The sequence below is a fragment of the Pongo pygmaeus genome, chromosome X (genome assembly GCF_028885625.2).
Source record: "Pongo pygmaeus isolate AG05252 chromosome X, NHGRI_mPonPyg2-v2.0_pri, whole genome shotgun sequence".
Classification (NCBI taxonomy): domain Eukaryota; kingdom Metazoa; phylum Chordata; class Mammalia; order Primates; family Hominidae; genus Pongo; species Pongo pygmaeus.
The window spans coordinates 49,423,979-49,450,612 of record NC_072396.2 but is presented as its reverse complement, the minus strand read 5'-3'; the positions used below and the strand labels follow the sequence as shown (position 1 = coordinate 49,450,612).

At 47.4% G+C, this 26,634-nt stretch overlaps 1 protein-coding gene across 5 annotated transcripts; it reads right to left on the bottom strand.

The window, feature by feature from the left end:
• On the bottom strand, nucleotides 1-25,216 carry TBC1D25 (TBC1 domain family member 25). 5 transcript variants are annotated; one of them, XM_063660213.1, is made up of 6 exons: nucleotides 25,178-25,216; nucleotides 19,818-19,927; nucleotides 16,196-16,350; nucleotides 2,190-2,317; nucleotides 1,867-2,055; nucleotides 1-1,601 (listed from the first exon to the last, which is right to left on the bottom strand). In XM_063660213.1, the coding sequence occupies exons 1-6, from the start codon at nucleotides 25,199-25,201 to the stop codon at nucleotides 240-242; spliced, it is 1,968 nt and encodes a 655-aa protein (XP_063516283.1). In that variant the 5' UTR covers nucleotides 25,202-25,216; the 3' UTR covers nucleotides 1-239. The 5 variants fall into 5 exon arrangements, with proteins under 5 accessions (XP_063516283.1, XP_054326570.1, XP_063516282.1 ...); XM_054470595.2 differs by lacking the exon at nucleotides 25,178-25,216 and adding an exon at nucleotides 21,338-21,685; XM_063660212.1 differs by lacking the exon at nucleotides 25,178-25,216 and adding an exon at nucleotides 21,326-21,590.
• Between the last annotated feature and the right edge of the window lie 1,418 nt (nucleotides 25,217-26,634).

Genomic DNA, 26,634 nt, shown 5'->3' with positions numbered 1-26,634 from the left:
TTCTTGTGTGCAAAGTATAGTTGTTAAAAACAAAACAACAGAAACAGAATAAAGAGGCATGGCCTCTGTGGGGCAGTGCCAAAGCAGAGCTCCACATACTTAGGCCTGGGGAGGAAGGGCTCTATGCTCCAACAAGTCTAGGGCTGGCAGGCAGGGAGGGAGGTGGGGTCTCATGGGTTGGCCCTCACAGCAAAGAATGAAGATCTGGTGGGGCCAATGGAGGGCTCAATAAAGCCTGATCAAGATGCGGCTGTGGCCTCAGCCCCCTCCTCTGAGTCCCACACCTCTGACTGCAGGTAATCAGCAAAGAGAGCCCTGGCCCGGCGCAGGACGCGCCCCAGGTGGTGTTTTCGCACAAGGCGGTCAAAGTGCATGGCCAGCTCGTTATAATCCAGCCCATTGCGCATGATGTGGTCGCGGTGCTCCAGCAGGATGGCCAGGCAGAGGAATAGCATGAATGGGTTCCCCCGGCCAAACTCCTGGGGCGGGGGCAGGCCCATTGGTGGTACAGGTGGCAGGGACTTTCCAGGGTCTTTTGGGGAGCCTACCTCTTGCATCAAGGGGGATCCTACAGCCATATCACCAGTGGGAGAGGCCTCCTGGGTGGATGGTGGAGATGAGGAAGACGGGGAATCAGGGTGGGAAAAGGAGGAGAGCAGTGGGTCTGGGGAGTTCAATAAAGGCTCAGAGAGGGACTTGGAGCTGATAAGGGCAGCTGGGTGGGGCAGCTGGACCAGAGGGTCCCTCCTGGAGCCCATGTTATCCCTGAGTTGCTGGAGGCCATCCAAGCTGGCCTGTCTCAGGAGACGCCCCCCACCACCAGGCCCCTGACTTGCTGTGGCCAGGTGGTCAACAGCATCTTCAAAAGTACTACCTCCTCCACCAGCAGGCCTCAGCATGTGCCTCTGTCGCACGGGCCACCCCCTGTGGCCACCAAAACCAGTGTCTGCCACTTGGCTGGGGGGTCCAACCAGCTCTACCTCATGTTCAGGAGGATCAGGGGGCAGCGAACTCCAAGTGACCTCAAGCATGCGGAGGGCATCGTCGAAGGCGAACTCACGCTTGAGCTCTAGCAGCAGCCAGCGGTAACAGAAGAAGAGGTCATCAGCGCCTGCCTCTTGCAGGTATTGGTAAAAGTCAGGGTCAGCGTGTCGCAGCAACAGCTTCAAGTGTGCAAACTTGGTGGCCATGGCACGGCCGTCAGGGTGGAAGTTGGCGGCCAGGCGCTTCATGATGCCACAAAAGCAAACAAAGGCATGGCCCTCATGGTCCATGACGGCGAGGATGGGTGAGGCAAGGTCACTCATGCCCTGGCAGTAGGACACCTGTGGGTGGGTAACGGCATAGGTGGTGAGCAGGTCGTGCAGCGCCCGTAGATGTGGGCCATCCTCAGGCCCCGCATAGTAGGGGTGGGCCCGGTCAGTGCGCAGTACATCCTTGAGGACCGTGCTGCGGATGAACTCCAGGTCCTCAGGGCTCGCTCGCTGGGCCCACTCGCTCTTGAGCTGCTCATACTCGCGGCTCTTGCGTTTCATGTAGTCCATCCGCTCTCGGCCTGTCAGTCCATCTGGATACACGTTCAGCAGGTACCGCCACACCACCTGGCCAGGGGTGAAAGGGGTGAGGCTGGAGTTCTCCAGATAAACCATACCCCAATGTCTATCAGTTGCCACCCACCCACCCCCCTTGGGCCTCTGTCTTCCTTCTAAGTCTGCTAGGCCTCCGACTGCTTGCCCCTCCTTAAAGAGAGCTTCGTGCCCTGGAACATCTCCACCCTTGCCCACAGCAGTGTGGCTGACTGCACGTCTCAGGAGCTGTTAATGAGTGCAGCAGTGATGGACCCAACAGATGACTGAGGATGCTCACCTTTCGCAGCGAGGGCTCCACACCGCCATGATAGATCCGCAGGCGCAACTCCTCGGGTCGGGAGAGCTGGCCCTCGTGGTTCAGGTACATGTGAAACTCAGCATCACTCAGGGGTGGCTTGAAGGGCTTGACATCTTCCCCATACGACCAGCTCAGCACTTGTTGGACCTTAGACAAGGTACGGCCCACCTATGAGGAGGGAGGGAGGCCACCATCAGCTGCGTGGACTAGGGGCAGATGCCAACCAGCATGCTCAGAACCAGGGTGCCAGGTAGGCTCTTGCCCTCCAACCACAGCTGGATCCCCAGGGTCCCTGAAAACACCTGAGTGAGGATGGACTGTGTAAAGGGCAGGGCGGCAGTCGTCAGTGATGACCGTTTCTCAGCCAGCAACACGTCGGAGCCAATGACATCTTTGGGGCTGATTATGTCCCAGTCTTCTAGCAATGGGCCTGGGCAAACAGAACAAAGTGCTATAAGAATGGAGATGATAACCCAGACCTCAAGGCCAGCTTCCTCTCCTTCTACTGAAGCCGGGCTACCTGCAGGGGAACAAACGACTCCCAGTCCCTCTTCCTGTATCATCCAAATCATGTAAAATACAAAATCAAACCAGGAACAATTCTTTTGTAGTAGATGTCTCAGGAACTGGCTGGGCAGCGTCTAATATTTTAATGATATAAAGTAATATTTATTGAGCAGTTACTATGTGCCAAGCACTAGGACAAGCGCTCAATAGCAATATAAGAAATAATAATACTAGCTAATGCTTCCACAGTGCTGTATGCCAGGAACTATTCTGAATTCTTTGGCAATATTGACTCATGCAATAGTCACTTCAGTCCTATCGGTTGAGTACTACTACTACCATGACTCTCTTTGAGGAAACAGGCACAGTCATGATAAGGTACTTGCCCAAGGCCCCTTAGTTAGTGAGTGAAAGAGTGGAAATTTGAAGGCCAGGCCCAAAGCTCAAGAGCCCAAACTCCTACTCTCATATTTTTGCCAGTCCTCCTCCCACAAACAGTGCACACTAATATTACCATTCTCATTTTATAGACGATGACAAAAAGGTTTGGAACAAATAGTAAGTGACCAAGATTCTACAGCCAGGAAACAGTAGGGCTGGGATCTGAACTTCATTCACCCTAGTCCAGAGCCCAGACATACTTTAGAAATAAAATATTTGTGCAAAAGTGGAACAAGTATGCCATATATGCTTTTTTTTTTTTTTGGAGAGGGAGTCTCACTCTGTAACCGAGGCTGGAATGCAGTGGTGTGAACGTGGCTCACTGCAAACTCTGACTCCTGGTTTCAAGTGATTCTCCTGCCTCAGCCTCCCGAGTAGCTGGGATTACAGGTGCCTGCCACCATGCCCAGCTAATTTTTGTATTTTTAGTAGAGATGGGTTTTTGCCATGTTGGTCAGGCTGGTCTTGAACTCCTGACCTCACGTGATCCACTTGCCTTGGCCTACCCAAAGTGCTGGGATTATAGGCATGAGCCACCGCACCCAGCCTCTTTTTTCTTTTTTTTGAGATGGAGTCTCACTCTGTCACCCACGCTGGAGTACAGTGGTGTGATCTTGGCTCACTACAAACTCCACCTTTTGGGTTCAAGCAGTTCTCCTGCCTAAGCCTCCCAAGTAGCTGGGATTACAGGTGCCTGCCACCAGGTCCAGCTAATTTTTTTTTTTTTTTTGAGGTGGAGTTTCACTCTTGTTGCCCAGGCTGGAGTACAATGACAGGATCTCGGCTCACTGCAACATCCACCTCCTGGGTTCAAGTGATTCTCCTGCCTCAGCCTCCCGAGTACCTGGGAGTACAAGCGTGTACCACCATGCCTGGTTAATTTTGTATTTTTAGTAGAGACGGGGTGTCTCCATGTTGGTCAGGCTGGTCTCAAACTCCGGACCTCAGGTGATCCACCCGCCTCGGCCTCCCAAAGTACTGGGATTACAGGCGTGAGCCACCACACCTGGCCTAATTTTTGTATCTTTAGTAGAGATGAGGTTTCGCTATGTTGCCCAGGCCGGTCTCAAACTCCTGACCTCAGGTGATCAGCCTGCCTTGGCCTCCCAAATTGCTAGGATTACAGGCATCTTTTTTTTTTTGAGACAGTCTTGCTCTGTCCCCCAAGGCTGGAGTGCAGTGGTGCGATCATAGCTCACTGCAGCCTCAAACTCCCAGGCTCAAACGATCCTCTTGCCTCAACCTCCTGAGTAGCTGGGGCTACAGGCGTGTGCCACCATGCCTGGATGATTTTTTTTTTTTTTTGGTAGAGATGGGATCTTACTATATTGCCTATGGTCTTGAACTCCTGGGCTCAAGAGATCCTCCTGCCTTGGCCTCCCAAAGTGTTGGGATTACAGGTGTGAGCCACTGCACCTGACCGTTTCCCTTTCTTTTTCATTTTGCCCCGCATCCTTTCTTCCCACCTCACATAAGATGTGGTGGTTGAAGCAGCAGTGGCCATCTGAGGGTAGGTTCGAGAGGATCTTCAGAGATCCTCTCCTACAGCCCTGATACCAGAGGGCTACTAAGCCAACAATGGCAATGTCCAGTGGCTTTTTCTTTTTTTTTTTTTTGAGACGGAGTCTTGTTCTGTCACCCACACTGGCGTGCAATGGTGCGATCCTCGCTCACTGCAACCTCTGCCTCCCAGGTTCAAGCAATTCTCCTGCCACAGCCTCCCGAGTAGCTGGGATTACAGGTGCCTGCCACCATGCCTGGCTAATTTTTTGTATTTTTAGTAGAGATGGGGTTTGCCAGGCTGGTCTCCAACTCCTGACCTCAGGTGATCCACCCGCCTTATGTGGGGAAAAGAAAGAGAGATCAGATTGTTACTGTGTCTATGTAGAAAAGGAAGATATAAGAAACTCCATTTTGATCTGTACTAAGAAAAATTGTTCTGGTTTGAGATGCTGTTAATCTGTATGTAACTTTAGCCCCAACCCTGTGCTCACAGAAACATGTGCTGTATTGAATCAAGGTTTAATGGATTTAGGGCTGTGCAGGATGTGCCTTGTTAACAATATGTTTGCAGGCAGTATGCTTGGTAAAAGTCATCGCCATTCTCCGTTCTCTATTAACCAGGGACAAAATGCACTGTGGAAAGCCACAGGGAACTCTGCCCAAGAAAGCCTGGGTATTGTCCAAGGTTTCCCCTCACTGAGACAGCCTGATATATGGCCTCGTGGGAAAGGAAAGACCTTACATCCCCTAGCCCGACATGCATAAAGGGTCTATGCTGAGGAGGAGTAGTGAAAGAGGGAGGCCTCTTTGCAGTTGAGATAAGAGGAAGGCTTCTGTCTCCTGCTTATCTCTGGGAATGGAATGTCTCGGTGTAAAGCCGACCATTCATTCTATTCTGAGATAGGAGAAAATTGCCCTGTGGCTGGAGGCGAGATATGCTGGCAGCAATACTGCTCTGTTACTCTTTGCTACACTGAGATATTTGTGTAAAGTGAAACATAAATCTAGCCTACATGCACATCCGGGCACAGTACCTTTCCTTGAACTTATTCATGATACAGATTTCTTTGCTCACATGTTTCCCTGCTGACCTCTCCCCACCAACACTCTGTTGCCCTGCCACACTCCCCTTGCCAAGATAGTGAAAATAGTGATCAATAAATACTGAGGGAACTCAGAGACCGGCGCCAGTGCAGGTCCTCGCATGCTGAGTGTGCCGGTACCCTGGGCCCACTGTTCTTTCTCTATACTTTGTCTCTGTGTCTTATTTCTTTTCTCAATCTCTCGTCTCCACCTGACGAGAAATAGCCACAAGTGTGGAGGGGCAGGTCCCCTTCACCTTGGCCTCCCAAAGTGCTGGGATTACAGGTGTGAGCCACTGCATCCGGCCCAAGTGGCTAACTTTCAAATCTCTTGTGTGAAACCAATCAACTTCTATTTGTTTAAGCCACTGTCATTTGCAAGCAAATGCCATCCCTAAACAGCATTCCCATGGAGCCCAATTCTCCCATAGAGATGAGGGGGGAAACAAACCCTAGGACATGTTTGCATGTCACTGCTTTTCCCTGCATGTCTCATGGGGTACTGCAAACCTATGGGGTCCAAAGAGAGGAGCCCAAGATCCACTCTAGACATGGCCTCCTCCTCTACTCCTCATCTCAACAAACAGCATCTCTATCTGTTCAGTTGTTTAATAGACCAGAAACCTGAGAGACATCCTTGTCCCCCTCCCACTCTCTTAACTCCCAGGTCCAAACCACCACCAAGCCCTATGGCTACTGCATGTAAAGCATTCCTCCATCCTACCTGTTCTCTCATCTCCATCTTCTCACCCTGTCTCAGCCACCATATCTCTCACCTGAAACTGCCTCCTAACCAGTCCTCACTTCCTCTGTATTCCTCTCCAATCTCTCCCAACAGCTGCTAGAATGGTCTTTCTAAAACATTAATCAGAGCATTAAAACACTTAACAGGTAAAATGAAGAAGGTCACATTATGAAAAATCAGTAATGGTCTGAAAGTCTGAACAGAAGAACCACTGCAAGGCATGGAGCTAAGGTTCGATGATTTGAGTGAAAAAGTAGAGAGACCTGGATGCCAAGTCCAGGAGACCAAATATGGAAATAATACGAAATGCAGGGGGAGAAAAGGGATCAGGTGGAGATGTCAGAATTAAACAAGTATGAAAGAAAATTTCCCTGAGATGAAGGAATGGCTCACCAAGTCTTAGATAGGATTAATTAACTAACAACACACAATAGGCCCCCCACCAACCCTATTCTTTTTTTTTTTTTTTTTTTTTTTGAGATGGAGTCTTGCTCTGTCACCCAGACTGGAGCACAATGGTATGATCTCGGCTCACTGCAACCTCCACCTCCTGGGTTCAAGCCATTCTCCTGCCTCAGCCTCCCAAGGAGCTGGGATTCCAGGGACATACCACCACGCCCGGCTAATTTTTGCTAATTTTTGTATTTTTAGTAAAGACAGGGTTTTGCCACATTGGCCAGGCTGGTCTTGAACTCCTGAGTTCAAGTGATCCGCCTGTCTCAGCTTCCCAAAGTGCTGGGATTACAGGTGTGAGCCACTGTGCCCAGCCCGAAATGCCCAAATTCTAAGAATAAAGAAAAACTCTTTAGGCCGGGCGCAATGGCTCATGCCTGTAATCCCAGCAATTTTTTTTTTTTTTTTGAGGCAGAGTCTTGCTCTGTTGCCCAGGCTGGAGCGCAGTGGCATGATCTTGGCTGACTGCAATCTCCGCCTCCTGGGTTCAAGCGATTCTCCTGTCTCAGCCTCCCAAGTAGCTGGGACTACAGGTGTGTGCCACAACACCTGGCAAATTTTTGTATTTTTAGTAGAGACGGGGTTTCACCATGTTGGCCAGGCTGGTCTTGAACTCCTGAGTTCAAGTGATCCGCCTACCTTGGCCTCCCAAAGTGCTGGGATTACAGGCATGAGCCACCACGCCCAGCCTAATCCCAGCACTTTGGGAGGCCAAGGCGGGCGGATTGCTTGAGCCCGAGAGTTCAAAACCAGCCTGGGCTGAACATGATAAAACCCTGTCTCTACCCAAAAATATAAAAATTAGCTGGGCATGGTGGCGCACACCTGTAGTCCCTGCCACTCAGGAGGCTGAGGTGGGTGGGAGGATTGCTTGAACCTGGGAGGCAGAGGTTGCAGTGAGCTGAGATCACGTCACTGCACTCCCGCCTGGGAAATAGAGACCTTGCCTCAAAAAAAAAAGAAAAAAGAAAAAGAAAAACTCTTGCAGCTTCCAGAGACAAAGAATGGCTGCTTACAATGGAAAGAAGGTCAGACAAGCAACAGACTTCTGCTTCACAACCCTGGAGGCAATAAGACAGTAGCTCACGGCACCTATGGAGCACTAAGAAGAAAGACCTGAGATCCAAGGGCCCCACACCCAGCCAAGACAGTACAGATCTATTCAGCCAAAGAAAAACATTTTTGACCATTAGAGTACATCTAACCCATGCACACTTTTGGAGGAGAACAAAGAAGTTCTCTGAGCAAATGACTCCTGCATGACTAGAAGGGCTCAAGATAGGGAGAAACAAACGGGAAGGTAAATGGTAATATTTATATATTATATTATATATATTACATATTTAATATTTATAGTTAAAATGACAATGATAACATGATTGGGGGTTTGTAATATTGTATGTTACATTAGGATTCCTGAAACATAAGTGACTTGGTGTGTTAGTAAGAAAACAGAATGATAACCTGGAATTTAAAAAGAAAAAAAAATTGGCTGGGTGTGGTGGCTCATGCCTGTAATCCCAGCACTTCGGGAAGCCAAGGCAGGCAAATCACTTGAGGTCAAGAGTTCGAGACCAGCCTGGCCAACATGGTGAAACCCCATCTCTACCAAATATAAAAAAACTAGCTGGGTGTGGTGGTGCGCTTCTGTTATCCCAGCTACTCGGGAGGCTGAGGCAGGAGAATTGCTTGAACCTGGGAAGAGGAGGTTGCGGTAAGCTGAGATTGTGCCATAGCACTCCAGCCTGGGCAACAGAGCAAGACTCCATCTCAAAAAAAAAAAAAGTTGTCTAAGCAAAAGCTAGAAGTTAAGGGTTAGGGACCAGAAAACGAATAAGAATTACAAGTGTTCCAAAGCTCCATTTTAAAGGCCAGAAAAAGTGGGAGAGATTGAAGGAGAAAAAGTAGCCTAAATATTTCACTGTTGGGGCGGGGTGCAGTGGCTCACGACTATAATCCCAGCACTTTGGGAGGCCGAGGCAGGTGGATCATGAAGTCAGGAGATCGAGACCATCCTGGCTAACACGGTGAAACCCTGTCTCTACTAAAAATACAAAAAATTAGCCGGGTGTGATGGCGGGCGCCTGTAATCCCAGCTACTCGGGAGGCTGAGAGAGGAGAATTGCTTGAACCCAGGATGCAGAGGTTGCAGCGAGCCGAGATCGTGCCACTACACTCCGGTCTGGGCGACAGAGCGAGACTCCATCTCAAAAAAAAAAAAAAAATTCACCGGGCATGATGGTGTGTGCCTGTAATCCCAGCTACTCGGAAGGCTGAGGGAGGAGAATTGCTTGAACCCAGGATGCAGAGGTTGCAGCGAGCTGAGATCATGCCACCGCACTCCAGTCTGGGCGACAGAGCGAGACTACATGTCAAAAAGAAAAAAAAGATTTCACTGTCAGTTGTCTTAAAAAGCATAAATTCTGCTATGAGGTTTTTATGAGAGGTATGAGAGACATACCTAAAACTAGGTGACACAAAAAGGTTAAAAACTAAAGAATCCTAAAGGTATATCTGGCAAACACAAACAGAAAAAAATAGTAGCCATGAGAATGTCAGAAAAAGCATCACTCAAGGCCAAAAGCATTTAACATGAAGAGACATTTCATATCCCACTAATAAAACAGGCAAAGAGGCCAGGCGTGGTGGCTCACGTCTGTAATCCCAGCACTTTGGGAGGCTGAGGTGGGCAGATCACAAGGTTGAGACCAGCCTGGCCAACATGGTGAAACCCCATCTCTACTAAAAAATACAAAAAAAAAAAAAAATTAGCCAGGTATGGTGGCAGGTGCCTGTAATCCCAACTGCTTGGGAGGCTGAGGTAAGGAGAATCGCTTGAACCTGGGAGGCAGGGGTTACAGTGAGCTGAGATCGCGCCACTGCACTCCAGCCTGGGCGACAATGCGAGACTCTCTCTCAAAAAAAGGAAAAAAAGGCCGGGCGCAGTGGCTCACACCTGTAATCCCAGCACTTTGAGAAGCAAGGCGGGCGGATCACAGGGTCAAGAGATCGAGACCATCCTGGCCAACATGGTGAAACCCCGTCTCTACTAAAAATACAAAAATTAGCGGGGCATGGTGGTGCGTGCCTGTAATCTCAGCTACTCAAGAGGCTGAGGCAGGAGAATCGCTTGAACCTGGGAGGCAGAGGTTGCAGTGAGCCGGAATTGTTCCACTGCACTCCAGCCTGGCAACAGAGTGAGACTCTGTCTCAAAAAACAAACAAACAACAAAAAACAGGCAAAGAATATCTACAAACACAAACTCACCTAGTAGCAAAACCTGATCTGAACTGACAGGAGACTATATATAGTCTTTATATAACCCACGTAGTGTGAATATGCACACATTTCCCTGAAGAAACATCCAAGTGTTTCATTATGGGCTGCTGGGCTGCTGGCCCAGACCCTGCTTGTGGTATTACATAATATTTGTGATACACCCATTTCCTTATCATAAAATAGTCAAACTTCCCAAACCTTAAATTAATATATAAACTCAGTGCAATGCCAGTCAGAAATTGAATGGGGGTTTTTCCTGGAACTGGATAAAATTATCTTAAGGTTTCTATAGAAGAATTCACATTTAAGAATAGCTAAGACAGGCCGGGCGCGGTGGCTCATGCCTGTAATCTCAGCACTTTGGGAGGCCGAGGCGGGCGGATCACGAGGTCAGGAGATTGAGATCATCCTAGCTAACATGGTGAAACCCTGTCTCTAGTAAAAATACAAAACATTAGCCGGGTGTGGTGGCGAGCACCTGTGTTCCCAGCTACTCGGGAGACTGAGGCGGGAGAATGTCGTGAACCCAGGAGGTGGAGCTTGCAGTGAGCCAAGATTGTGCCACTGCACTCCAGCCTGGGCGACAGAGCAAGACTCCATCTCCAAAAAAAAAACCAACAAAACAAAACAAAACAAAAAATAGCTAAGACAACAGTGGGAGGATGGCAAAAGCTTATTGCCTGTAGTCCCAGCTACTAGGGAGGTTGAGGCAGGAGAATGGTGAGAACCCGGGAGGCGGAGCTTGCAGTGAGTCGAGATTGCGCCACTGCACTCCAGCCTGGGCGACAGAGCGAGACTCCGTCTCAAAAAAAAAAAAAAAAAAAAAAATTGACCACAAAACCACTGTCATAAAAATAACATGGTGTTAGCACAGCAGTAGACAAATAGAGCCCGTTGGTAGAATGTAATAGAAAGCCCAGAAATAAATCCAAGCTTGTATATATGGGAATTGAATATGTGACAAACGTGGCATTTCGAATCACTGCAGAAAAGGTGATTATTTGATAAATAATGCTGGCAGGCCAGGCGCAGTGGCTCATGCCTGTAATCTCAGCACTTTGGGAGGCTGAAGTGGGTGGATCACCTGAGGTCATAAGTTCGACACCAACCTGGCCAACATGGCAAAACCTCATCTCTACTAAAAATACAAAAATTAGCTGGGCATGGTGGCGGGTACCTGTAATCCCAGCTATTTGGGAGGCTGAGTCAGGAGAATTACTTGAACCCAGGAGATGGCGGTTGCAGTGAGCTGAGATTGTGCAATTGCACTCCTGCCTGGGCGATAAGAGTAAAACTTCGTCTCAAAAAAAAAATTAAATTAAAAAAAATGATGCTGGCATAATTGACTATCTTGATTTTTTTAAAGCTAGGTCTGCTTATCACAATGCTGACAGAGAAAAGATTTATATGTAAAAAAGAAAACAATAAGCATAGTAGAAGAAAATATAGAATATTTGCATAAGCTTATGGATGGGGAACATGTTCCAAAGTAAGAGGAGAAACTCAGCCAGGCGCAGTGGCTCACGCCTGTAATCCCACCACTTTGGGAGGCCCAGGCAGGTGGATCACTTGAGATCAGGAATTCGATACCAGCCTGACCAACATGGTGAAACTCCATCTCTACTAAAAATACAAAAGTAGCCAGGCGTAGTGGCACATGCCTGTAATCCCAGCTACTTGGGAGGCTGAGGCAGGAGAATCATTTGAACCCAGGAGGCGGAGGTTGCAGTGAGCTGAGATCGCGCCATTGCACTCCAGCCTGGGCAATGAGAGCGAAACTCTGTCCTCCCACCTGCAATAAAAAGGAGAAACTCAGAAATCATAAAGAAAAAGACAGATATCTGTGTAGGCGTGCAATCAAATGTTTAATTTTGATAGGACAAAACAGATCCACCCCGTAAGCAAAGCCAAAAAACAAAAGATCAACTGGGAAAAATATTTGCAGTACATATGATAGAAAGGAGGTTGGGGGCTGGGTGCGGTGGCTCCCGCCTGTAATCCAAACACTTTGAGAGTCCGAGGTGGGTGGATCACTTGAGATCAGAAGTTCGAGACCAGCCTGGCCAACATGGCAAAACCATGTCTCTACAAAAAATACAAAAATTAGCTGGGCATGGTGGTGCACACCTGTAGTCCCAGCTACTTGAAAGCCTGAGGCAGGAGGAGAGCTTGAGCTCAAGGCTGCAGTGGGCCATATTTGTGTCACTGCATTCCAGCCTTGGTGACAAAGAGTCTCAAAAAGAAAAAAAAAAAAAGATTCATATCGGAAAAGTACAAATTGGTCAAAGGTCTAGGCTTTGTAATCTCCCAACTGTAGAGGTGACAGAAACTGGCTTTTTCCCAGAAAGAGGGACTGGGCCATCCAAACAGTCCCAACATGTCTGTTGCTTTCACAGCCATGCAAATGATCATGAGAATGCCATTAATATGTCTAATGATAGCTCCATATATTGGACACTTACATATTAATGTGTAGAATACCACTTATGTTAAACACATACCGTTTATGTCTACAGACACACAAATATGAATATACTCACATACGTGGATAAATGTGTGTGTAGGGAGTGTAAATAAGTAAAAGACATGCAAGGTTACACATCAAACCAATTCCCTCAGGGCAAAAAGGGTAGGGTAGGGGATTGAGATTAGGCATAGCGTTCCCAGGAGACTTCAGCATTATTTAAAATGCTTTTATTTTTAATAAGAATGTATTTACTGGGTAATGAAAGATTAGTTTCTCTTAAAAATATGACTCCAATCAAATTCCCATCAGGATTTTAATGGAATAATAAGCTAACTTATTAAATAAAAAGAACAGTAAGTGAACAAGAATATTCAAGAAAAATTTTTAAAAAGGAAAACGTGAAAACATATCATAAAACTATAATGATTAAGGCTGGGTGCAGTGGCTCTTGCTTGTAATCCCAGCAGTTTGGGAGGCTGAGGCGGGCAGACTGCTTGAGTCCAGGAGTTCAAGACCAGCCTGGGCAACATGGCGAAACCCTGTCTCTACAAAAAATACAAAAATTAGCTGGGTGTAGGGGCATGTGCCTGTAGTCCCAGCTACTCAGGAGGCTGACTTGGGACAATTGCTTGAGCCTGGGAGGCGGAGGCTGCAGTGAGCTGAGATTGGGCCCCTGCACTCCAGCAAGGATGACAGAGTGAGACCCTGTCTCAAAAAATAAAAAAAAAAAACAAAAAAACAAAAACAAACCCCAAAACCAACCAAACAAACAGAAAACAAACTACAATGATTAAAACAACATAGAATTGGCTTAGAATTTAATAAATAGATCAACGTAAGAGAATCAGGAATTCAGAAACAGACCCACGTTGTGCAGGAATTTGGTAAATAAGACAGAAGGCTTTTTTTTTTTTTTTTTTTTTTTTTTTGGAGATGGAGTCTAGTTCTGTCACTCAGGCTGGAGTGCGGTGGCACGAGCTTGGATCACTGCAACCTCCACCTCCCAGGCTCAAGCAATTCTCCTGCCTCAGTCTCCCAAGTAGCTGGGATTACAGGCGCCTACCACCACGTCCGGCTAATTTCTGTATTTTTAGTAGAGACAGGGTTTCACCATGTTTGGCCAGGCTGGTCTGGAACTCCTGACCTCAGGTGATCCACCCGCCTTGGCCTCCCAAAGTGCTGGGATTACAGGCGTGAGCCACGGCGCCTGGCCTAAAAAGATAACCTTTTAAAGATGTATTCCTGCCAGACTGCTGGGTGTCTTTCTGTCTGTCTCTCTGCTTTATCGGCATTTGTCTCAGTTCTCATGCACTTGGGGTTTTCTCCACGTTTCGTAGCCATGCAGATTTGATTTTTTTCCTGAAATAGTGCTACTGTGTCTCTTTTACAGGTGAGGAAAACAAGGCCCAGGGAATTAAGTGACTGACATAAGCACATATGGCTACTCAGTGGCAGAGGTTCCTGTGTGTCTGGCTACCTGGCTTTTCCTATTTGGCTTCCTGCCCATCTCTGTCACTGTCTTTCCCTCTGACTCGTTTCTCTCTCTCCTCTGTCTCTCTTTTGCAAAGCTGCCAATTTTAACAAGTCCAAAATGTTGTAGAGTTAAATAGTTAAGAACAAGGACTCTGGAGCCAGTTCAGCCACTGCCTGGGTTCAAATCTTGCTCTTCAACTTATTGTCTGTATAACTGGGACGAGTCCTGTCACCTCTCTGAGCCTCAGTTTCCTCATCTATAATATGGGGAAAATGATTGTCCCTACTCTATAGGATTATTTTGACAATTCAATGAAAAAATATTATGTGCACAGAATGGCCCTAAGTGTTCACTACACATTAGCTATTTATATGTTATTATGACATCAATAAAGTGCTTGACTCATCCCAAATGGGCACATGAGTTCCCTGAGGCTGGGAACCACATCTTCCACTCCACAACTATTTAAAACAATTTCAAACCTACAATAAAATTAAAAGAATACACTGAACACCCATACATACTTCATCTAGATCCTCTATTAACATTTTTTTGGGCCAAATTTGCTTTATCTCACTCTCTCTGTATATAAACACATTATTTTTGCCAACTTATTTGCAGACATCATGACATTTTACCCCTTCATACTTAACTGTGTTTTTCCCAAGAACAAGGATATTTTCCTTCAATAGATATGATACCAGTACCACACTGCTATGGTTTGAATGTGTCCTCCCAAATTCATGTGTTGCAATTCAATTACCAATGTGATCATATTAAGAGGTGGGGGCCTTTAAGAGGTGATTAAGTCATGAGGGTAGAGCTCTCACAGATGGGATTAGGGCTCTTTTTTTATTATTTATTTATTTTTTGAGATGGAGTCTTGCTCTGTTGCCCAGGCTGGAGTGCAGTGGTGCGATCTCAGCTCACTGCAAGCTCTGCCTCCCGGATTCATGCCAATCTCCTGCCTCAGCCTCCTGAGTAGCTGGGACTATAGGCACCCGCCACCACGCCCGGCTATTTTTTGGTATTTTTAGTAAAGACAGGGTTTCACCGTGTTAGCCAGGGTGGTCTCGATCTCCTGACCTTGTGATCCACCTGCCTCGGCCTCCTAAAGTGCTGGGATTACAGGCATGAGCCACCGTGCTCAGCCTCTTTTTTTTTTTTTTGAGATGAAGTCTTGCTCTGTCACCCAGGCTGGAGTGCAGTGGCAAGATCTTGGCTCACTGCAACCTCTGCTTTTCGGGTTCAAGCGATTCTCATGCCTCAGCCTCCCGAGTAGCTAGGATTATAGGCATGTGCCACTACACCTGGCTAATTTTTGTGTTTTTTTTAGTAGAGACAGGGTTTCACCATGTTGGCCAGGATGGTCTCGAACTCCTGACTTCAGGTGATCCGCCTGCCTCAGCCTCCCAAAGTGCTGGGATTACAGGCATGAGCCACCGTGCCCAGTGGATTTGGGCTCTTATAAAGAGGTTGAGGGTGTGGGTTCACTCTCTTCTGCTCTTCTGTCATGTGAGGACGCAGCAAGAAAGCCCTCACCAGACACACAACCTGCCAGCATGTTGATCTTGGACTTCCCAGTCTCCAAAACTGTGAGAAATAAATTTCTCTTCTTTACAAATTCCTCAGTCTGTGGTATTGTTATAGTAGCACAAAATGACTAAGACACACACCCAGGAAATTTAATACTGATACAATACAATTATCTAATGTATGGTCTGTAATCAAATTTTGAGACCATGTCCTAATTTATCTGTGTGCTCGCAGGGACCAGAATAGGCAAGAGTGGAAGAACAAAAATGAGAAGAGAAAAAGTGGCTGAGAGGTCAAGGGAACAAATGAATGAGTGAGCAAGAATACAAACAAATGAATATGGGTGCAGAATGACTGAATGAATAAACACAACTAGCATTATTATAATACGCATTGTTATATTTAGGTATTATAACTGAAATATATAATGCTAAAGCTATACCGTTATACTATATTATAAATCTGCATTATATCTAATTATTACATACATTACTTGGTTATATAATAGTATAATACAATATAATTATCATTATTAGAGATAACACTTTCTGAGCCTTCATTATGCAGTCATGCACCGTTCCAGGCATTTTATATGAATTTCCCCTCACAATGGTTCTAAGATTCAAGGCCTCACAATGGTTCTAAGATACAATTATCTCTTTACAAGTGAAGAAATTGAGGCCTAGTGGCTGAGCCAGGATCTATAGCTAGGATACCTTGCTACCCATCCCACCATGAAGGAGTGTACTGTGAGGGGTGGCATCACCCTGTGGGGTAAAGAGGTTCCAGAGCAGTGCTCCTGGGGGCACTGGGTACTCACTGTCCTCCGAGGGCCGAATATCTACACGCAATTGCAGGTAAGGTTTGGAGGCAGTGGCAAAGGCTGTGCTGAGGTCCCAGTCAGATAGAAGTGAGAGGTAAACTTCCTGTCCTAGCCGGTCCCGGCCCAGGTAGCTGATGCCAAAGTTCTTCTTCCTGGACAGGGGATACGAGGGAGCTCTCAGGGCCCCTGGTGCCCTGGAGGCCTCAGGGACAGTTTCCAAAACAAGGAGGGTAATATAGAAGGTGTTGAAAACAACTTCCTACTATGTGCAAGGTACTGTGCCAAGGATTATGGGCAGCCTGAGATCAAGTCATTTATACCTACTTTGTTACACAAACACATACAAGCAGGTACACACCTGCTTGTATCTGGAGGTCACATTGGAAACTGGTAAAATGTTGGCCGGGTGCAGTGGCTCACACCTATAATCTCCGCACTTTGGGAGGCCGAGGTGGGTGGATCACCTGAGGTCAGGAGTTTGAGACTAGCCTGGTCAACATGGTGAAACCCCTTCTGTACTAAAAATACAAAAAAATTAGCTGGGTGTGGTGGCAGGTGCCTGTAATCCCAGCTACTCAGGAGGCTGAGGCAGGAGAATCGCTTGAACCTGGGAGGTGAAGGTTGCAGTGAGCCAAGATTGTGGCATTGCACTCCAGCCTGGGCGACAGAGCAAGACTCCATCCCCCCCCAAAAAAAAAAAAAAAAAAAAGTTGGTCCCCTCTGGGGTAGATGTGGGACAGAAGTGGGAAGAAAGCAGTCTTCTTACTACATAAAAAAATAAAGCAATCTGTGTTTGTTATTTTTCACAACAAAAATGTTTATGTAAGAAAGTCTAATAACAACTAAGAATTTATTATTCAGCTATACTTGTGCAACTATGTAAAGAAGTTTGTTGCATGATGCTCACCATAACCATGGAAACATCCTAAATACCCAACAATTTTGTACTGTTTGAATTTCTTACCATGTGTATGTATTCCTCCAAAACCACCACCACAACAAAATGACTATCACATCTGCCCCCAAGAGACACCACTTTTCAGCTATCAGATTGGCAAATTTTGCAGTTTTACAGTAACCAGTGTTTGTGAGGGTGTGAGGGAAACAGGCATTTATGTGCCGCTGATGAGATCATAAATTTGTTTGTTTTGTTTTGTTTTTTTTTTTTTTTTGAGATGGAGTCTCGCTCTGTCGCCCAGTCTGGAGTGCAGTGGCACGATCTCGGCTCACTGCAAGCTCCGCCTCCCAGGCTCACGCCATTCTCCTGCCTCAGCCTCCTGAGTAGCTGGGACTACAGGCGCCCACCACCACGCCCGGAGAATTTTTTGTATTTTTAGTAGAGACGGAGTTTCACCGTGTTAGCCAGGATGGTCTCGATCTCTTGACCTCATGATCCACCCACCTCGGCCTCCCAAAGTGCTGGGATTACAGGCGTGAGCCACAGCGCCTGGCCGAGATCATAAATTGATAAAACCTGTCTGGAGAGCATTTTGAAAACACCCATTAAAAGTTTAAAAAGCAGGCCAGGCACGGTGGCTCATGCCTGTAATCCCAGCACTTTGGGAGGCCGAGGCGGGTGGATCACAAGATCAGATCGAGACAACCCTGGCCAACAGGGTGAAACCCCATCTCTACTAAAAATACAAAAATTAGCCAGGCATGGTGGCGCACGCCTGTAGTCCCAGCTACTCAGGAGGCTGAGGCAGAAGAATTGCTTGAACTCAGGAGGTGGAGGTTGCAATGAGACGAGATTGCACCACTGTACTCCAGCCTGGACGACAGAGTGAGACTCTGTCTCAAAAAAAAAAAAAAATTTTTTTTAAAGCAAATACCCTTTTACCTGGCAATACCACTGCTAGGAATTTATCCCATGACTAGATGTTTCCAAATACAGTAGTCCCTCTTTATCTACAGGGGATACATTCCAAGACCCCCTCGAGTGGATGCCTGAAACTGCAGATAGTACCAAGCCCTATATATACTATGTTTTTTTTTTCATATACATACATACCTATGATAAAGTTTAATTGATAAATTAGGCACAGTAAGAGATTAACAATAATAGAACAATTATGACAATACAGATGCTTCTTGACTTATGACAGGGTTATGTACCAATAAACTCATCATAAGTTGGAAATACTGTAAGTTGACAATGCATTTGGCTGGGCGCAGCGGCTCACCTATAATGCCAGCACTTTGAGAGGCTGAGGCGGGCGGATCGCTTGAGCTCAGGAGTTTGAGACTGCCCTGGGCAACATGGCGAAACCCTGTCTCTACAAAAGATACAAAAAATTGGCCGGGTGCAGAGGCTCACGCGCCTGTAATCCTAACACTTTGGGGGGCCGAGGTGGGCAGATCACTTGAGATAGGAGTTTGAGACCAGCCTGACCAACCTCATGAAAATTAGCTGAGTGTGGTGGTGCACACCTGTAATCCCAGCTACTCCGGAGGCTAAGGCATGAGAATCACTTGAACCCGGGAGGCAAAGGCTGCAATGAGCCAAGATCGGGCCACTGCACTCCAACCTGGGTGACAGAGTGAGACTCTGTCTCCAAAAAAAAAAAAAAAAGAGAAGATCAAAAAACTGTCTGGGGCTGGGCACGGGGGCTTACACCTGTAATCCTAGCACTTTGGGAGGCCGAGGTGGACAGGTAACTTGAGGTCAGGTGTTCGAGACTAGCCTGACCAACGTGGTGAAACTTTGTCTCTACTAAAAATACAAAAATTAGCAGGCGTGGTGGTGCGTGCCTGTAATCCCAGCTACTTGGGAGGCTGAGGCAGGAGAATCACTTGAACCCAGGAAGCGGAGGTTGCAGTGAGCTGAGACTGCGCCATTGCACTGCAGCCCGGGGGACAAGAGCAAAACTCCGTCTCAAAAAAAAAAAAAATTATCCGGGCATAGTGATGCATGCCTGTAGTCCCAGCTACTTGGGAGGCTGTGACAGGAGAATCACTTGAACCTGGAAAATGTCACTGCACTGCAGCCTGGGTGACAGTGAGACTCCGCCTCAAAAAAAAAAAAAACAAAAAAAGAAATAAGAAGGAAAATGCATTTAACACACCTAACCTACCAAACATCACAGGTTAGCCTAGCCTACCTTAAACGTGCTCAGAACACTCACATTAGCCTACAGTTGGGAAAATCATCTAACACAGAGCCTGTTTTACAACGGTGTTGAATATTTCATGTAATTTATTGAACACTGTACTGAAAGTGAAAAGCAGAATGGCTGGGCACTTGCAGTACAGTTTCTACCGAATGCGTATCGCTTTTGCACCATTGTAAAGTTGAAAAATCCTAAGTCCAGTTATTGTAAGTTGGAGACTGTCTGTAAACTGTAATAAAAGTAATGTGAATGTGGTCTCTCTCTCTCAAAATATCTTATTGTATGTAATATTTGCAGACTGAGGTTGACCATGGGTAACTGAAACTGCAGAAAACAAAACCACAGATAAAAGTAGACTACTGTACTCCAAGACATGCATACGTGGCTGTTCACTGTGGGATTATTTGTAGTAGTAAAATAAACAAAAACCCTACCAAACAAACAAAGGCCAGACAGCCACCGTAGAGGTGGGTGGCCCATTGGCCAGTCCCCAGCATCTTCCCACTCACCCACTCAAATCAAAGGCTCGGATGAGGATGTGCTGCAACACGTCGAGCGAGGTGATCTGGGGATCTACAGCAAAAGAGCGGAACTCTGGCGGCAAGAAGCTCTCACATTTCTGGGGAGAGAAGACATGGGGTAGGCCACCAGGGGCCTCATCACCATGCTGAAGAGTGAGGTGCAGAGTGGTAGAAGGCAAAGTCAGAGAGGTGCCAGGGGCCAGATCAAGGCAGGTGTTCTGGACCACAGGGTCCAGTGAGGAGGAGGTTACTGCAAGGGTTCAGGCCCCTAATCCTTCTTCTATATCCCTTCAACTATGGTTGCCAGAATCACTGTGTCCAGTCTGGCTCCTGTTAAACCAGTCCTCTATGATGCTGTAACCAACCTAACACATCTACCTACAACACTCCCCTGCTTAAATCTCTTCAATGGCAACCCTAGAGTCCCAGCAAGCGGGCCTATGGGGCCCCAGCCAGCCTCTCACCAGGTTTTTTGAACTTTACACTCTAGTAGTACCAAACTGTTAGAAGTTACCTTGAGACCATCCTGACTCCAGGCCATTGATTGTGCTGACCCCGTCTGGAACATCCCTCCCACTTTCTTCACGTGGTTCACTCCCAGCTCAGGCATCATCTTTTTTCTGAATGTCAAACTTCTATCTTAGAGCTCTATTACACTGAAGTGATGTGTGGACCTTCTTATCACTGCCAGTGCCACTGGTTGGTCGGAGCCACCATCATTGTTTACTGGAACTATGGCAACAGCGTTCTTCCTCAGCATACACACCAAAGGCCCTTGGCGATCCGCCTCTGTCTTAGCGCTCTGATTCACCTCCTACCACTCTTCCCCTCATTTTCTCCACTCCAGTAATCAGGAAGCTACAGGAACATGCCAGGCTCATTCCCATCCTCTAGTCTTTGCCCTTGCTATTCCTTCTGCCTAGAATACTCTTCTCTTCTAGTATGCACATGGCTGACTCCTTTTATTCGGGTCTCTGCTCCTTCAATACCTCCTCTGGGGATTTCCCTGTACAACCTTGGCTAACGTGACTCCCTATTTCATAACCTTTTTCATTATTTTAGTGTCCGAAGCATCTCATTTCTTTAGTTGTCTCCATCCACGAGCCTGTCAGCTCATCAAAGTGGGAACTTGCACATAAGTGCACTCTCAACACATGGGTTGACTGACTCCAGAGCCAGCACCTTCTCATTCCTCAGAGCCCCACCCTCAACTACTGCGGCCCCTCCTCCAGCCCCATAGCCCCTCCCCTTTGTCTATAAGCTCCACCCATTCATCCCATAGACCCCCACCTCGTCCTTCCATTTTCAGTCCCACGCCCCAAGGTACGTCGCTAACGCTCCCAGGCTCTCAGGCCCTCCCTCCCCCTCGCCACCATCACTTGGCCCTCAAGCTTCGCCGCTCAGGTTATGTCCCAAATCTCAGGTCCCGCCCTCCATCCTATGACAGCCACCGCCTCCCCCTCCCCTGGGATGCCTCGGCGGCTGGGCCGACTCACCGCCAGCCTCACCTTGACTCGGACCCGCACCACTTCTCGCTCCTCCTCCTCAGCGGCCGCCGCCGCCTGAGCTCCCACGCCGGGCGGGGGCGCTCCGGAGCCAGACAAGTCCGAGGCCCCGGAGGTTGTCGCCATCCCGCCGCCGCCCGTCTCAGGGTGACGGCTGACCGTTGCCCCCCCACCCGGCGCACACTCTACTGTACTGACGCCCGCCGCCCCACCTCGTGCCGGGGCGCAGGCGCAGAGGGCGCCGCGCGACCCTACCCCCCACCGTCCCTCCCACCTGGCCCTGCCTGGAGGTCGCCTCTGCGCCTGCGCCTAGTCGGGCATTTTGCTTTATTTCAGCTAGCGTGCAGACGTCTACTGAGGCCCCGCCTCCCCCAGCCCGGTGGTTTGGTTGTTTTGACAGCATGCTTCCGGATTCACGGAGGTGTTAAACTGACACCTCGTTCGCCAAGAGAAGGGGGCGGGGAAAAGAAGAGGCTGCGTGATGACGTCAGGCCCCACACCCCGCCTCAAGTTGCCTCACGCCTCTGCTGGTAGATGATGTCATCTATTTCAAATACCGGTGGCCCTCGCTTCAAATGAATCCGCTGAACGGAAAAAAATCCTTTTTTTTTTTTTTTTTTTTAAGGCAGGGTCTCGCTCTGTCATCCAGGTTGAAGTGCAATGGCGCGATCACAGCTCACTGTAGCCTCAAAGTGAGCTATGATCAAGTGATCCTCCTGCCTCAGCCTCCCAAGAGCTGGGACTGCAGGCGCGTGCTACGACGCCCAGCCAATTTTTGTATATCTTGTATAAACAGAGTTTAGCCGTGTTGCCCAGGCTAGTCTCGAACTCCTGACCTCAAGTGATCCACCCGTCTCGGCCTCGCAAACTGTTGGGATTACAGGTGTGAGCCACAGCCCTCGGGTAAAGTGTTTTTAAAAATATACTCAGCAGGGTGCAGTGGCTCACTCCTTATAATCTCAGCACTTTGGGAGGCCGAGGCGGGCAGGTCGCTTGAGCCCAGGAGTTCTAGACCAGCCTGGGCAACACAGCGAGACCCCGTCTCTAACAAAAAAATTAAACAATTAGCTGGACGTGGTGGCGCACACCTGCAGTCCCAGCTACTCGGGAGGCTGAAGCGGCAGGATAGCTGAGCCCAGGAAGTCAAGGCTGCAGTGAGTGGTGATCACACCACTGCCCTAACCTGCACCACAGAGCAAGGCCCTGTTTCAAAAAAAATTAATAATTTATATCCTGACTTAGTAAGGTCAGATAAAAAACAGGAAAATGGTTTACGCATTGTGAAAATTCATGGAGATTTTGTACACTGATGATTTTTGTACTTTCTGTATGAATGTTATACTTCATTAAATAATTTGCCCCCCAAAAACACTTTTATGCTCTCTGGAGTTCTAGCTTTTTAGTTTGCCTTTGTCTGAAACTTGACGAGATCATACTTTCCCAAGTTTATACATCTAGGAGGCAAACTTCCAGGTAATTCAACTCCAGGAAGGACACTAATGCTTCTAATTGAAACCCAGGAAGAAGTTAACAATCAAGCCTTCAGAAGGCAGAAAGCGAGACAGACCCAGGGAGCTCAGCAGCATATCTCTAAAGCTCTGCCATTATTGAACCAGCTCAAAGGATCCCCGGTCTTTGTGTCCCTTTTCCAATTTTCACATTCTCAGATCTTGGGGAATCACTGAATCATTGGAAAAGCCCTCTGTCCAGCTTGGTCTAGAGATTTCTTTGAAACCTGACTAAAATGTTGGTACTGACTGCCAGGGACCAATTGAAAGAGAAGTGGCCAGGCTCAACTATGAACCAATCAATGGGGCCCAAATGATACCATCTGTAAAAGATCAGCTTTCTGGGGTCCCAGAGCAGGGTGGATAATGGATCCGGAAGAGCAAATGGGGAATGCCCAGCAGAGCATGCAAAAGGCTTAGCAATGTGCTGAGCACATAGTTAGTGCTCAAAACAATGAATGGAAGAAGCCAAGAATAAATGAAGAAAAAATTTAAAAAATAAACTGAGTCGGGCACAGTGGCTCACACTTGTAATCCCAGCACTTTGGGAGGCCGAAGTGGGAGGATCGCTTGAGCTGGGGAGTTCGAGAACAGCCTGGGCAACATAGGAAGACCCTGTCCCTACAAAATTAAAAAAAAAAATTAGCTGGGTGTGATGGTGTGCACCTGTGCTCCTAGCTATTCGGGAGGCTGAGGTGGGAGGATTACTTGAGCCTGGGAGGTCCAGGCTGCAATGGACTGTGATCACGCCACTACACTCCAGCCTGGGTGACAGAGTGAGAACCTGATTCAAAAAAAAAAAAAAAAAAAAAAAAAAGCCCACAAAACTTTGCTTTTGTCTTACCTAATCTTCATAACATGTTAAAGTTGGTCCTGTTCTTAAATGGTGTATGTCTACTAGATATTGGCTGAATTATTGAATATATCTTAGACTCTTCTGAGAAACTTTATATGTGGCAAAATGCAAAAAGGCAGTCTTCCCACTTAATTGCACAACATCCGTGCGGTTTGGACAAAATACAGGCTGCACTTACAAATGTTATTTCTGGCCGGGCACAGTGGCTCACGCCTGTAATCCCAGCACTTTGGGAGGCCGAGGCGGGCGGATCACGAGGTCAGGAGATGGAGACCATCCTGGCTAACACGGTGAAACCCCATCTCTACTAAAAATACAAAATAATTAGCCAGGCGTGGTGGCGGGCGCCAGTAGTCCCAGCTACTCGGGAGGCTGAGGCAGGAGAATGGCGTGAACCTGGGAGGCGGAGCTTGCAGTGAGCCGCCACTGCACTCCAGCCTGGGCGACAGAGCAAGACTCCGTCTCAAAAAAAAAGTAAACAAAAAACAAAAACAAATGTTATTTCCAACAAAGGAGTCTTGTAAGATACTAGCGCTCCAACTATTGTGTCTGTGTCATATGGACGCAACCCTCAAGGTTAACTTTTTAGGTAAGTCTGCAATTCTATTTTGGTGTCTTTTAAGATAACATGTTGCCTTGGTATTAATATTAAATAGATATCTCTATTTTTAGAAGGTATAAATAATGGGGATTTTCTCTGAAAGCCAGAAAAGGATTATTGGCATGTCTCTCTTGCCCCATGTGTTTAGAGTCAAAATCACCTATAGCACTGCTGGATTTTGACAAGGAGTAAGAGCCTGCTTTTCATTTATCATAGGGTGGGATGTGCAAACCATTAGCCTGGAGTTTGGAATCGATCCTGAGGACACTGGGGCAAAGGTTTAGACAGGGGTATGATGTGGTCAGATGCCTCTGTCTTGGCCCTGGGGAGAGCTTTGGATGGAAAGATACTGGAAGCAAGGAGATCAAAAAGGAGGTCCTTGCCATAGTCCTGGGGAGAACTTTCTTTTTTGTTTATTCATTCTTCCATTCAACAAATATAAAGTATATGCTAGGCAGTCTACATAAATTAATTCTTATAATCTGCATAAAAACCTTGTGAGGTAGTATCTTAGTCCATTTTTCTGTTGCTATAATCAAATACCCAAGACTGGGTAATTTATAAAGAAATTTGAGAGGCTGAGGTGGAAGGATTGCTTTGAGGCCAGTTCAAAACAGCCTCAGCAACATAGCAAGACCCTGTCTCTACAAAAAAATTTAAAAATTAGCTGAGCATGGCAGTATGCCTGTAGTCCTAGCTACTTAGGAGGCTGAGGCAGGAGGATTGCTTATGCTCAGAAGTTTGAGGCTGCAGTGAGCTGTGATCATGTCACTACACTCTAGTCTGGGTGACAGAGTGAGACCCTGTCTCTAAAAACAACAACAACAACCCCCCACCCCCCAAAAAAAAGAAAGAAAGAAAAGAAATTTATTTCTTACAGTTCTGGAGGCTGGGAAGTCCATGGTCAAGGAGTCACATCTGGTGAGGGCCTTCTGCTGGTGGGGCCTCTCTGTGGAGTGGCGAGGCAGAGCAGGGCATCACATGGTGAGGGTGCTGACCTTGCTAGCTCAGATCTGTTTCTCCTCTTAGAAAACCACTAATGCCCCACCCTTATGACCTCATCTAATCTAATCCTAATTACCGCTCAAGGTCCCATCTCTCAAATACCATAGTCGGATTTCCCACCTCCTTAATACTGTTAAAATAGAGATTTAGTTTCAACATGAGTTTTGGAGGGCAGAAACATTCAAACCATAGCAGGTAGGTGTTATTACTCTAAGCATTCTACAGATTAGAGTACTGAAAGCCAGGGAGAAACAAGCTCAAGGTCAAATGGGGTAGTGTCACAGAGAGTAGGCAGTGCAATGGACGGAACTTGGGGCTATGCCTGTTGTGTTTGAGGAAGAGCAAGGAAGTCAGCATGCCTTTAAGTAGAGTGAATGATAGGTGAGTGACAGCAGACGAGGTGAGAATGGAGTGAGATCATGCAGGGCTTTGACCTTAACAGTGAGGCATTTCTCCAAAGCTATATACTGTAGGCCTAAGCAGAGCCAGGATTTGAACTGAAGTCCACAGGTCACTTGATATTTCTTTTTTTGAGACAGAGTTTTGTTCTTGTTGCCCAGGCTTGAGTGCAGTGGTGCAGTGTCAGCTCACTGCAACCTCTGCCTCCTGGGTTCAAGTGATTCTCCTGCCTCAGCCTCCCAAGTAGCTGGGATTACAGGTGCCTGGCACCACACCTGACTAATTTTTTTGTATTTTTAGCGTAGACAGGGTTTCACCATGTTGGCCAGGCTGGTCTTGAACTCCCGACCCTCAGGTGATCTGCCCGCCTCAGCTTCCCAAAGTGTTGGGATTACAGGAGTGAGCCACTGCGCCCGGCCTTACAGAGGTCCCTTGAAGCCAGTCTACAGGTATCTGTGGTTTTATTATTTATTCTTTTCCATCTCTTCAAAACTTCTCAAGTACCCAATTGTTTTATGACGGAGGGTCTATAAGGTAATGATGGACTGCAGGATGAGTGATGGGGGTCTGTAGAGTAAGTGAGGCGTGTCTGTTGGGTGAATGATAGCAGGTCTGTGGCGAGAGTGATGGAGGATCCCTGGGGTGGATGGGAGTCTGTGGGTGCATGATAGGTGGACTATGAGGTAAGTCATGGGGGTCTGAGGGGTGAATGATGGCATCTGTGGGTGAGTGATGGGGTGTATATGGTGGAAGGTGGAGGACCGTGAGTTGAGAGATGGGATGGTGGTGTGAGTGATAAGGGGTCTGTGGGATGAGAGATGGACTCTGTGGGTTGAGTGATGGGTTCTGCAAGGTGAGTTATGGGATGCTTAAAGGGTTAGTAAAGGGGCATCTGTAGGATGAGTGGTGGGTCTGTAGGGTCAGTGATAGG

Coding starts and splice junctions, on each gene's coding strand:
- TBC1D25 (XM_063660212.1), bottom strand. CDS start 21,460: ATGGCGACAACCTCCGGGGCCTCGGACTTGTCTGGCTCCGGAGCGCCC. Junction 19,928..21,325: donor GAGTCAAGGTGAGGCTGGCG/GTGAGTCGGCCC, acceptor TTCTCTCCCCAG/AAATGTGAGAGCTTCTTGCC. Junction 1,602..1,866: donor TGGAGCCCTCGCTGCGAAAG/GTGAGCATCCTC, acceptor ACCCCTGGCCAG/GTGGTGTGGCGGTACCTGCT.